The sequence below is a fragment of the Emys orbicularis genome, chromosome 3 (genome assembly GCF_028017835.1).
Source record: "Emys orbicularis isolate rEmyOrb1 chromosome 3, rEmyOrb1.hap1, whole genome shotgun sequence".
Classification (NCBI taxonomy): domain Eukaryota; kingdom Metazoa; phylum Chordata; order Testudines; family Emydidae; genus Emys; species Emys orbicularis.
This window is the reverse complement of record NC_088685.1, coordinates 50,954,586-50,968,105: the sequence shown is the minus strand read 5'-3', so window position 1 is coordinate 50,968,105 and position 13,520 is coordinate 50,954,586. Positions and strand designations below refer to the sequence as shown.

General features: G+C 41.7%; 1 protein-coding gene across 1 annotated transcript in view; it reads right to left on the bottom strand.

Annotated features, from left to right (window-relative positions):
• Nucleotides 1–944: 944 nt before the first annotated feature.
• The window catches only part of PRIM2 (DNA primase subunit 2), a 271,941-nt gene continuing 259,365 nt past the window's right edge, over nt 945–13,520 (bottom strand). The window contains exon 14 of the mRNA XM_065401622.1: nt 945–1,228. Within this exon, the coding sequence (XP_065257694.1) occupies nt 1,001–1,228 (228 nt within the window). The 3' untranslated portion in view covers nt 945–1,000. The remainder of the gene's footprint in view (nt 1,229–13,520) is intronic.

Here is a 13,520-nt window from a genome sequence, read left to right as displayed (position 1 = left end):
TAACTGAACTAGCGTAACTTAGATCAACTTACAGCATTAGTGTAGACCAGCCCTCAGTGTTGCAAGGCCAAGTGACTTGCACAGCTAAGTCTGGTTTTCAGAAATTACATAGGCATTTAGAAGGCTAAGTCTGATTGAAAGTTAATGAGACTGAGGCTTCTTAATGCCTATGCAACTTTTGAAAATGAGATTTAACCACCTAAATCACTTAGGCTTTGCACCACTGACTGAAACAGTACCCAAATACCTTTAAAAATCTCGTTCTTAGTCTTTGTGCCACAGTTCCATATCTATGAAACTGGGATAATTGTACTCCCAGTTTGTCAAAGTACAGCTGTGAGAATACAACTCTAAAAGACTGTAAGTTGCTCAGATGGTAATGAAGATCATATGCATACTTTAGATAGAAAGATCCGAATTTTTCTAATGATCTGAGTCCTTAACCACCAAATCATAGACTGTAAATAAATACTACTAATTGGAGGTATTCCCCATGTCCCAAGAAATAACATTTCTTAAAAAAAGATATATCTGTAAATATGATTTAGGCAGCTTGCATCACTCTAGAAGTATAATTGAACAAGAAAATATCACAAATTTTTACATTTCAATATATGTTTATTAAGAAAAACAGTGAAGAGAAAGCTATTTAAAAATGTGGAGTATAAAGAAAGATGGGTTACACACAAAATGCTTATGAGCACAGAAACAACTCACAGAAACTGCAATATCATTCAAATTTAGGAACTAATTTTTGGTTCCCATGCCCCAAGCAGTTAGAAATTGACTGCACTATGGGACCGGTGTGCTCTATCTACAAGGAAAAGTACTGGATATAATTACAATTTATGTATCTCTTCTTTCCTTTCATCAGCCAACTTGGAGCCTTACAGGCCCAAGCTCTCCAGAAAGCCAGGTGCTTACTCTCTTACTATGAGGGAAAATGTTGCTAAAATTATAGGGAAGTAACGAAGTGGAGAAAAATAAACAACAAAGCTTCTCAGTCTTCAGTGAAATATGCATCCAGTCCCTCCAGTTCTGTATCTGCTTCTGTGTTTGAAGAAATGGGAATGGAACATGAATTTGTACTTTTCCGACTACTCAGTTTTTGCTGGGAGCTTTCAGGTTCACTTGGTTCTTTCTTCACTTCTCTACCACCACTTAGTAGCTTCTGACTCTCTGCGAAATATTGATTGGGATGATTCAAAGAAAACCCAATATCATCAACCTGTACACAGAAGGAAAGGAAAAGGAATTATTACACGGTATTTCAAAAGATGAATTTTAGATTAGATGAACTCATTCAGTAGCATTAGTCATTTAACTAGTTTAGCTTTTGTTTAAGAAAATGGAGGTGGAGGGAAATCACTTTGCTGATACCTGTCTGATTCAATACTATCATGCCAAGGATCTAATTGCAACACAAACCTCCTTCTCCTATATTTTAGGAATTAAACATGATTGTTTTAATATTATTATTAAATATATTATTTTAACATTGTCTTTCTTGTAATGTTAGAGGAACTACAAATGAATGTAAATAAAACATGCAAAGTAACATAAGTGTGGAAACTACACAGGTTGTTACAACTTCACCTGGTGAACCCATCCTACTCTTTACATCCATTTTTTTCCAATTTTGGGTGGGTGGGCTCCAGACTAGTCTAGGGTGAATGGGCCAGAGGGGAACAGCAATAAGGACAAAGTTTCATGAAACAAATCAGGATTGGCTGTCAATACAAATGTGAGGCCATGGGTAAAACAGTAGATCCACGCTGTCCGTACTCTCACAGCAGCCCTTATTGATGTTGACCACCGACATGATTTATATTCAACAAGGCAGCAGGCTTAGGCAGAAGGCCAATGGCCTGATCTTGTCTTTGCTCTACTGGCACTGGGGCTAAGCTGCAAGGACATGTGTGATCCAGCTCCAAGGAATCCCAATGGGCCCCTGTCCCACATCAAACAGCACATGGACTTCTGATTAGTTGGAAGAAGGAAGAGAAACTACTATAATGTGCATTCTATTTTATTTTTAATTGCTTCTTAAAGTCAGGCATGTCTCTTCATTCAACTACTATAATTATGTATTTTGGTTTCTGATTGCTCTTATTAATTCTCTGGTCAGTTACACAATCTGAAAAAAAGTTAAACAGTTATCAAACATACCAAAACATTAAAAATAATCTTCCTCTATGGGCCTTTCATAGTCTTAAAAGCAAGCTACTCAGGCGTACCCATTTCACAACCTCACTTATAACCCCTATCCCTCTCTTCAGGTGCTTACAAGCTTGAAACATCTACCAAAAAAGCCAGATAGTCTTTTAAAAGGAGCACTTAGTCAAGTTTTCCCCAACATTCACCCTTCACCCCACCATCATCTTCCCACAAGCCACAGGAAAACTAGGGAGAACAGTTAAAAAGGTCATCAACTTTGGGATCTGGTTAACCAAGGTAGGAGGCCAAATTCTAAAGCTAAGAGCCACCAACTGGGAATTCTTGGCTGCCAATATCCTCCCTTTTTGTACTAGGAAGAGGATGCTGAGGCAAATGCCACAATATCATATGAGAAAAAATTATTTAGGACTTTATAGGTCAAAATCAACACTTTACAGCTCATCTATAAGTTAACTCAAAGCCAATGCAATCATGTAACACTGATGTAATGTGCTCTTTGCATGAAACATTGCTGAATAAGTACACAGTCACATTCTGTACTAGTTCCAAGTTTTGAAAGGTTTTAAATTAGATTGTATTATAATAATCTAGCCACAATATGACAAAAGCAGGGATAACTGCAGTGAGGTCCTACATAAAAAAGAAAAGGTCACAACCTCCTTGCCAAATATATGATGAAAAGAAGTCTTAGCAAGTGCAACAGCCTCAGTATGTAGGAGCAATTGGGACTCCAATATGACTGTCAGGTTGAAAATCTTAGGAAAAAAGTAGGGGACATACCCACCTCTCCCCTAATTTGGAGGTCTGATTAATATTTCTTCTGGCTATTTTCCCCATTTGTTAAATTTCATCTCTGTATTATGCGGGTGAATTTTAGCCAGCCTATACAAGAAGGGTCTGAAGAAAGAACTATGGAGCTGTGTGTCTCATCATATTGAAGGCCACTCAACCCAAATCTCTTTACTAGCCTTCCTATTTTATCCTTAGAATCTCAGTTTGTTTTTCTGGATAGTAACTCATTTTTCTCCTTTTATAAAGAATTAGAACAATCTACGAAGTATCTGCTTGTATCAAAATGAAGCTGCAAGATGAGATGCGTAGACTGAGATTTTCAAAGATGACTTTGTGATTTACTCACACAACACCCATTAAATTCAACTGAAACTTGTAGTTAGCTTTGTAAATCTTAAGGGTTATCTCTACAAACTTCTCTCCCATTTTAAAGTTGAAGGGTATTGCTGAGTCTTTCTAGAACTTCATCAGCCGCAGTTTGGAAGTCTGCTTTAAGGAAATTCTGCACTTACACTCTATTACTTTTTTACTGCTTCTTCTCAGTCTATTTCCCAAAAAATAAATTTCCACAAGGATTTTTCTACATAATAATATACTGCTCTGATGGCACAAAAATTAATATGAGAAATTAATGGCTTGTTTGATCCACTAATAAAAAAACAGGAGCACATATTTATATTTCCTTGCTTTGTGTGTTTAGTCAGACTGTTTGTGTTACTTTAAGAAAAATATTTATTTTGTCAGTAACCTAGTCATTTGAAACTTTTAAAAATTGTATCAATAATTCTTCCTTAAAGGTTCTTTGTGTCTTCAGAAGTTAACCAACCAGTAATAGACTGAAATTGAATTTCTTCAGCAAGTTTATCAGTTTCATTTACAGATGCAATTAATTCAGCATATAAGGAAAAATAAAACTGTACATGATGTACTGTAAAGAAAAGTTGAGCTTATAATCTATATTGATCCAGACTCAAAGGCATTTTACTTTAAACAAATCTGTTTATTTCATCTAATAGATTATATCAAACATTTCCTTGAATTCAACATATTTTCCTCACATTGACCTTCACGCAAACATTGGTCTCATATTTCTACTGTAGCAAATGTGGTTTTGAAAGGAAGTGAGGCAATAGTTTTGCACCTCAGGGATCTTTAGGTTTTAATCAAGCAGTTTCCAATGACAGCTGATAACAAGGCAGCTGGTATTACCAAAAAAAAAAAAAGCCATATGGAACAATCATAGTTCTACAGCAAATGGTATCAATTAGCTGTGGCTCATTTTCAAAATCTTTCACTTAAATGAGATTTGATCACAAAGGACAATGAAAAGCAAACGTACATTCTCCACCCTCCCTGCTTTAAATAAGCAAGAGGATACGGACATTCATTTTCCAAATAAAGTAGGGAACCGAGGTGGTTAAATAAAATTAGAAATGTAGTAATATTAAAACATCAATATCTGGCAAGTTATAACAAAGATGACAGTTATCTCTATAATCATAATAAAATATATTTTTGCTTACATTCTTAACATCATGTACTCTAACTATACAGATCTAAAATGTTCTATATTAGAAAGTTCACTAAACAGTTATACTCACAAAGATTTTATTTAAAAATCAGACAAGAATAGTAAATATTTACAGGTACTCAAGAATAACATTTTTCAAAAAAGACACACTAATTTAGAAATAAACTGTTGTAGTACCAATTGCCGAAGAAGCATCGCTCGTGCAAATTATGTAGGCATTAATTAATCTAATTTAATTATTGTTAAAGATGTGTTAGCCACTTTATTATTTATCTACATGCTAAAATTGGGGCCTTAAAATATGTTTATTTAAACTGCTCTGGAATGCAATCTGATTTCAAAGCAACAATCATTTTTAGACTACTGTCACTATGACAGGCTGCCTATAATCTATCAATAATTAATAGTTGATATCAGTGTGGTTTTTCTTTAAAATTATTACTACTTGTCCACATGCAGCTCAGACCTCTAATTTCTTCGGTAAGAAAATATGCTTCTCCCAGTGTTTGAATTAAATATTATTTCTGTCGTGACTGTGTAAAGGCATTTCTTTGCAATCTGCTTTTTCTATTTGGGACTACTTTGCCACGGTTTCTCATTTTTTCTCATGGAGCCAGGGAAGGGCAGGGCTGGGGGCGCCCTGGCTGAGGGCTCCTACTGTATATTGGCCTCCAGCTGCTGGTCCTGGCTGGACTGGTGAGGGACGGGACTTCCTCTTCCCCTGCAGGGGCCACTCCCAGGGCAGACTCACCTTCAGGAACCTCCCCCGGCTGCAGGAACTTCTATGGCTGTTGGCTGGGAGCCCATTTCCGAAGGCAGCACCACTGCCAGCAGCAGCACAGAAATAAAGATGTCATGGTATGGTTTTGCCACCTTTACTTTTGCACTGCTGCTGACTGTGGCGCTGCCTTCAGAGCTGGGCAGCCAGCCAGCCTCCGCCGCTCTCCAACCACCCAGCTCTGAAGGCAGCGCAGAAGTAAAGGTGGCAATACTGCAACCCCCCTACAATAGCCTTGCGACCCCCACCTCCAAACCCTCTTTTATGTTGAGACCCCTCATTTGAGAAACACTGGTCTCCTCTGTGAGACCTCTACAGTACAGAGTAAAGGTATACAAAAGTCCAGATTTCACAGGCAAGACCAGATTTCATGGTCCGTGACGCGTTTTTCACAACCATGAATTTGATAGGGCGCTAAATACGAATCAAAAGCCACTGCCAACAACAGTCTAAAATGGTAAGTCATAAATGAGACTATGAAATAATTTATTTGACATTCAAGTAAAAATCCTAGTATCCAAATAATCTGCCCAAATTTAGCCAAGTTACAAGCCTCTGAAAAATTGATAGCATGCTCAGTGGAGGCTTGTTAGAGTCTGGCAGCTAAATTCTCTGAAGATTATTTCTTCTCTGGGCATGTTCCATCCCTAGGCTACAGGTGCTGAGTAGGACTTTCTCTGAAATTTGTTCTCCTGGTTACTGGAGCCACTGGTTACAGAAACTGAGAGCTAGAAGACTGTCTCATCTATGCTCTCAATATTCTCACTGTTGGTACTCCAGGCATTGTGGAGGAAAATGAGGAAGCAACCTGATTGGAGCAGAGAGGGATGACTAATGAGAAAAGGGAGTATTTGCAGGAGCCAGAGGGTGAGGGGGAGCAGAAGTGGGAGGAGGCATGAAGGGGAGATGATGGGGGGGGGAAGGGAAAGGGAGGAAAAATGGGGAGGGAGCCAGTGGAGGGGTTGTGGCTAAGAACAGAGAGCTTTGGTGTGGGGCTGGAGGGCATATAGCTGCAGAGGGGGATGGAGGCAGTGGCCAGGGGATGAGATGATGGATAGGAATACAGATGAAGGGTGGCAAGATGTAGGACCCCTACAGATGTCAGCCCTATTAATAAATATTATGAACACTGTTTTTTTGGATGCATATATCTGATTTTTGTACAGCTTTGCCTCTAATGACTAAAAGTGTTCACTTCTGCCTGGTATCCATCCGTTACTTTTGTGGCTGACATTGAATAGGCCTATTCCCATACTCTGAGTGGCAGCTGAGCTCTAATGATCTATTAACCCCCTTCTTATTGTCTTAGTCTGAGGCAGCTCAGTTCTCTTTGCTCCAATCCTATTCAGCTCCTCTGTCACCCTTCCCTTAATAGGCTCGGTTCTCCTGTGCCTGATGTCTCAGACCAGCTACAGCTTCCCCTGTTGTCTGGGGGCATACAACTTGACTCTTACTTGCCTAAATTGTACTTTCCCTTGTTTTAGGCCTTTGGCAATACTTTTTCAGTCTGTTTGCAACACAGTAGAATTAAAATGAAGAAATGATAAGAAAATATAAAGACTCTCATTAGAGATAAATAGTAAGCTGGACTTCTGCAAACAGTAAGCTGCAAAAGCATGGCCCTTAGGCTAGAACAAAGAGTACACAGCTTTGGAGAGGGAATATATATAATATATAAATTGGGGCTGTGAGAAAACTATTGTGGGTTTACATCTTCAGACTCCTATCTTGTAAAGTGATATAGGAAAGAAATAGGAACTACAAACTATTTATCCAAGGAAGGGAATACAATCCCGAATAGATTTTAGATACATGCACCGGAGATTTCATAAGAAATAATGGCCTAGTGTTGCCAACTCTCATGATTTATCATGAGTCTTGCAATATTGGCTGGCTATCTTAAAGCTCCGGCTCCCAGATTCTGGTGATTGCATGATAATTTCAGCTTTCATTTAAAAGGTAAGTTTCTCACCCCCAGGGTTGCTGAGAAAAGTTTGAAATGTTCCCCAAGTGTACCCTAATGGCTCAACAACTAGACGTCAAATAAAAAGAACCCATAATCGATTATTTTTAAAATATCTGATGATTATAAACAAATCTTATGAGTTGGGGGGGCACCCTGATTCATAGGTTTTTAATGTCTGGGGTTGAAAATATGGAGTGCATTTGTGTAAATATCTTTATGGATGAGATCTCAGATGAGGCAAGTCAAAAGTAATTTGAATGGTGTAACTAAGGACCTCAGAGACATAATGATATCACAAGAAACCTGACACCTGTCTATTTCCCTACTCTGACTCTTTGACAGTCTTCCCAGAAAGAGGAACAGGGAAAATGGGGGAGCTGAGGATTGGGTGGAATCCTAAACTGCTCCATCCTCCCTTCCATCAGCCTCTTGTTAGATGTTGGAAGTTGATCCTCCTCTTCAGGATAGTCTGCATAGAATTCTCAAACTAATACCACCAAGACTGTAGTAAAAACAATAGTAAGAATAGTGAGAGAAAATCAGACTAAAGCAAAACATGAAGTGTGTGTGATGTATCTAGTGTTCCACATTACTTGAGTCCACCACTTTGAGAGCCCATTGGGTTTTGGTCAGTCCTTTTGGTGTCTCAGCACCCTCCTGCCCATTCTTGCCTTTTTGTTCTGGTCAGTGAGAGTCCCTGCTAAGAGCAGAACTTGACCTTTTTAATCAAATTCCAGATCTCCATGTCAGATGACACCCTGAGTGGCTTCGAGTCCCTTGTCAGGGGATTTCTTGCTTGGTTACAGCCCACCTTAAGTCTATACTAGGAAAGCTGTTTCCCCTATGTAGCAGCCACGTCATTGTTCTATGGTCCTTCCGTAGGGCGCACAGTCTCTTCTAACACCTCTTAGATATTCTAGTTCAGGGGTTCTCAAACTTTTTCTCTCTGAGGCCCCCCTCGACATGCTATAAAAACTCTAAGGCCCAGTGGGGGGCGGGGGAGGGGTTTTGGGGCGGGGGCCTTGGACATAGGTATAGTTTGACTTCTATTGGGGGTGGGAGGCAGGGACGAGTGGGGCTCGAGCCACCTCCACATGGCGGGGTCCAGGGAGGAAGTGCCACCTCCACCTCCTGCCCCACCTCAGCAGGTCACCCAGTCTGTCTGGATTGGGGGGTGTGGTGTGGCCTGCAATCAACAATTATAACTCAGATGTGGGGGGCTTAGCTCAAAAAGTTTGAAAACAGGTTAGGGTGCGAGGGGGTAGCTAGAGGCTGTGTGCAGACAGGGGGTAGCTCAAGGTGCAAGGAGGGAGTAGCTGGGCCTGTGTGCACACAGGGAGTGGCTGTGGGTGCAGGGAGAAAGGTGGTTAGGGGCTATGTGCAGGCAGGGGGGAGCTCAGGGTGCAGGGAGGTGGGTAGCTGGGGTTGTGTGCACACGGGGTGGCTGTAGGAGCAGGGAGGTGGGTAGCTGGGGCTTTGTGCAGGCGGGGGGGGGTAGCTCAGGTTGCAGGGAGGAGGGTAGCTGGGGCAGTTTGCAGGCAGGGGGTAGCTCAGGGTGCAGGGAGAGAGGTATTAGGAGCTGTGTGCTGGGAGGACTCCCCTGCAGTCCCTGTTCCCGGAGGGGTCTGCCAGCCATGGAGCCGGGTCTTCCCACCCCGGGGGGCTCTTACTGGCTGCCTCTGTGGGAACAAAGGGGCTGGGAGCTGAGGAACAGCTTCAACCTGGGGCACCAGCAGGAGTGGAGGGAATGCTGCCGCTGCCTGCTCCATGGCACCAGCCAGAGCAGCAGCTGCTCTGCACTGCCTGGCTCTGGCTTCCTGCCTCCGACCTGGCTGAGGGTGGGGAAGGGGGAGGTGTGGAGCTGTCCCCCGGACTGCCATGCACTTGTGTTGCAGTTTGGGGTGGGCAATGCCCTCCATGTCCCCAACTCTTCCCATGGGCTCAGGGCTTCTGCCCCACAGGGAGCACCAAGGTTCAGGGCTCCAGGCTTCAGCCCTGTGGATGGTGCCAGGAATTGGGGGCTTCAGCCCCACGGGGATGCCAGGGATCGGGGCTTCAGCCCTGCGGCCCCCTTGAAAGGGCTTGCAGACCCCTGGGGGGGTCGCAGACCCCCAGTTGAGAACTGCTGTTCTAGTCCATTATTGAAGTTAAAAAAGGAAAAGTAAAGGTGCAGTACAATTTACAATGAAAATGGCATTCACAAAACAGAATGGAATCTGCAGACTAATATAGACATATGTAGACATGCACTAATTTGTCACAGACCACAAAAAAATTTAAGAGACCTAAGGTGACAGACAGCCAATATATCCATTTAAATAATTACCTCCCTGGTAAACTTTCTATATTATAGGTGCAGACACTAAAATAAAGCCAGGGGTGTGACATTAATGTATGATTGGATAATGTAAGTATGTAATCAACCACAAAATGTCACGGGAAAGTAAAATAGTATTAACAAGCAGGGTTTAAAAGCTTAGCTTTGAGAGAAAGAGAAACTTGGAACACAGGGACGCTTGCAAGCCTGTTCTCCAGATTGGCAATGTATTAACCTTTTCCTTTCTGTGCTGTGCTGTCTTGTCTCGTCTAACAAACACCAATTTAGCTTGGCTACTGATCAGTGAGATGTCAGATAATCTAAATCGAGCCCTAGCACACTGTACAAAATTCATACCACTACAGGATTATGAAGTATTAGTATTGTCTAGCAGTGCTTGGAACTTTATAGAATTAAGTCATTTAATCCCTTTTCACAGGCCATTAAAGAAGAAAAGATATTTCAAAGTAGCAACTTGGTGAACAGCCAATTCAGGACTCATTAAGCCATTCTTTTAGCAATGCAATAAGAATTTAATCCATTAATGTTACAAAACAAAATTATCTAATTAACAAAAAATTTAAGCCACCCACATGGGCTTCATATCCCAGTAGACTAAAACATTAAACCCATGTAACTACCAAAATCAGTTTCTTTCCTGATGCTGCTGACTAGAACAGCAATAAAATCTGGTGACTTCATACATGGAATAAGAAGACATACATGTCAGTCAGGCTTTGCAGTGGGGCATTATGACCCAGGGATTTCTTGGAACCCACTGGCAGAGGGCACAGGGGTGCATAGGGTTGCAGGGATCCCCTGAGTCTGGTCTCTACCATAAATGTTCATCAAAGAATGTCACATAAGGTCCCTACTGAAAGCTTTTGTGTCACACAGATCATCACAACTACTGAAAAATGTATGTACGGATAATATTTAAGGAGTTATGCATATATACTAAAAATTATGCGCTTAAGATCTGAGAGTTGGGGGTCACCAGAAGATGATAAAGAAGTTTCTTTCAGGCAAGAGACCCTTATCTACCTGTCTGACTATACGTAAATTGAGTATTGTATACTGCACAATAAATGCCAATTTACAGTCTAAGCAAAATGCTAATCAAGTGATTGGAAAGTCTCCAGGGGAGATTCTATACAGGAGTAAAGAAGCAGTAAGGGGGATTCTGCTTACAAGTGAATCCAATGGATGTTTGGAACTACATTTGGGGTGCAAAGGCACATGCAAGTATCTTCATGCAGAGGACAAGCTGCCAACTGGCTTGTCTTATGAATGGAGGATCACACCTAGTCTGGCTGTTTAATTTTGGGAGAAAAGCTAACTTTTATTAGACAGGAGAATGTCTCGATAGTTAAGTTCAGGCTCTAAAGAGCATGTTATGATTTTATTTTATATATAACCACTTGTTCTTCTCAAGTCCCTGTTCTTTGTTAAACTAACTTTGACTTGTTTTCACTATAAACAAATCTTAGGTCTTGTCTACACCCAAGGCTGTGTCTAGGACACGTGTATCTACATGCTGCAGTGAAAGGCAGGCTGCGTCCATACTCAATGTAGTGTGCAGCTAAGTGCGGCTATGAAAGGCTCTGGCAATGGGGAGGCAACGGGGAAAGACTCTGGCTACAGGGAGTGTCTAGTGGAACAGGGGCTGGAACTTCAGAGTGCTGGGAGTTGGAGTGTGCCTATCACTTACCTGCAGAGGGACAGCAGAGCCTGCATAGGCTGGGAGGGGAGTGCTTGTGTTGCCTGTGGCTGGTGATGTCAGGGAGTAGACTCCGGGCAGGCACAGACAATGTTTCCTCATGTTAATGGCAGGGAATAGCAAGGTGCCTCACAACCCTGAGTATCCCTGGAAAATGTCACAAGCGTTCCTCATCTGCATGGCATTGGGGGCAGACTAGATCTTTGCTCTGGATTAGGACTGCCTCTCAGGAAGAACTCTCCAGAAAAAGATATTACTCATCCTGTGCAATAACTAGTCCCTCGAGATATGTCCCCCTGTGGGTGCTCCAATTCAGGTGTGCATAAGCCCCATACACCTACAACTGGAGATTTTCATTAGTAGTGTCTGTTTGACCTGTGCATGCACCCTACACCTAAACTAGGTCAGGCTGCATGAGTGAACTGCCCTCAGTTCCTTCTCCATTTCTGAATCCCACAAGGAAACCCCAAAGCAGAGGTAAAGGAGGTGGATAGTGGAGCACACCTAAGGACACATATTTAGAAGAATTACAATTACTGTACAAGGTGAGTAAGTCTCTCTCATCTTTGAGTAGCGTTCTTGTAGGTGCTCCACTTCAGGTGACTCCCAAGCAGTATCCCTGTAGGGAGGAGGAAGCTTCAGAATCAAGTCCAGAAGTGAAGAAAGAACTACACTGCTAACTGCCACATCAAATCAAGAAACACTGACCAGGGCATAGTGCCTGGAGAAGGTAAATACTGAGGATCCTGTAGTGGCTCTGCAGATCTCAGATGCTGGGACATTTTTAATTAAAGCCACTGATGTGGACAGCACTATAACATACAATGACTTCCAGTAATTGACAGTCATTGCGTAGAAATAGCAGATCCCTTAAATCTGTGTACAGTCAAAACAGTCTAGGAGGCTTTTGAAACGCTTTAGTTCTATCCAGGCTAATGCCCTTCTGGCATCTAGAGTATGGAAAGAAGTCCCCAAGTTAGAATTATGTGGTTTCAGAAAGAAAACAGGTAAATAAATAATCTAATTCAGATTCAACTCAGACCACATCTTAGGCAGGAACTTGAGTTGCGGATGTAAGGAAACCCAGTCCTTGTAGAATACTGTGAAGAGGGTCTGACATTAAGGCCTCACTTTCTCCGACTCTTTGGGAAGATGTAATGGCTACCAAGAAAGCTGTGTTCATAGACAAGTTCAGTAATGAGCATGTTGCCATTGGTTCAAAAGGAGGTTTCATGAGACATTTGAGAACTAAACTGAAATCTCAAACTGGAGTGGGGTCTTTATGCAGGAAAAGGTCCCCTTGACCTTTAATGAAACTTAAAGTTGTAGGATGAGCAAACCCTCAATTGTGGAATGAAAAGTTCTTATAGCAACCAAATGAACCTCGAGGGAACTGTTTGACAATCCTGTTTTGTTTAATTGCAACAGGTAATCTAGAACACATGAAGCAAGGAAGATTCAAGAACGATTTCCTGGAGTTCACACCAGTGATCAAATCTTCTCCACTTCTGAAGGTATTTCCAGTAGAATCTTTCAAGCTATTTAGTAATATCTGTTGTATTTCTGCAGAACAGGCTGACACTAACCCCATGAATCATCGAAGAGCCATGCCTCAAGACAGAGCATTCCTAGATTGGGATGCATCAATCAACCACCACCTTGGGAGAGAAGTTGAGGAGTGATGGGAAGATATATTTCTCTGTCTAGCAAGACAAGTGAAACAGATAAGGAAACCATGCTTGTCTCAACCACGTCGGGACTATTAGGATAATCTGGATCTTGTCCTGTCTGATTTTGTTCACCACCCTGAGTATGAGAGGTATTGGGGGAAATGCGTAGAACAGCTTCTTCATCCAAGGTAGGAGGAAGGCATCCCCCAACTAATTGCAACCTAGATCCCCTCTTGAACATAACAGATTATACTTTTTGTTTGTGGCTGTGCTGAAGCAGTCCAGTTCTGGAAAGCCCCAAATCTGAACTATGCCATCGAGAATCTGGGAGTTCAACTCCCATTTGTAGCCTTGAGAAAAATATCTTTTGAGAATATTAGCTGTGACATTTTGCATGCCAGGAAGAGAAATTGCTGAAATTCATATGTGATGTTTTATGCATCAGTTTCATAACTTTATTGCTTTGGCACACAAAGAGGAATCTCATGCCTCCCTGATGATTAATATAAAACATGCAAGTCACATTGTCTGTCATTACTCTGATAGACTTGTCCCTGACGAGAGGCAG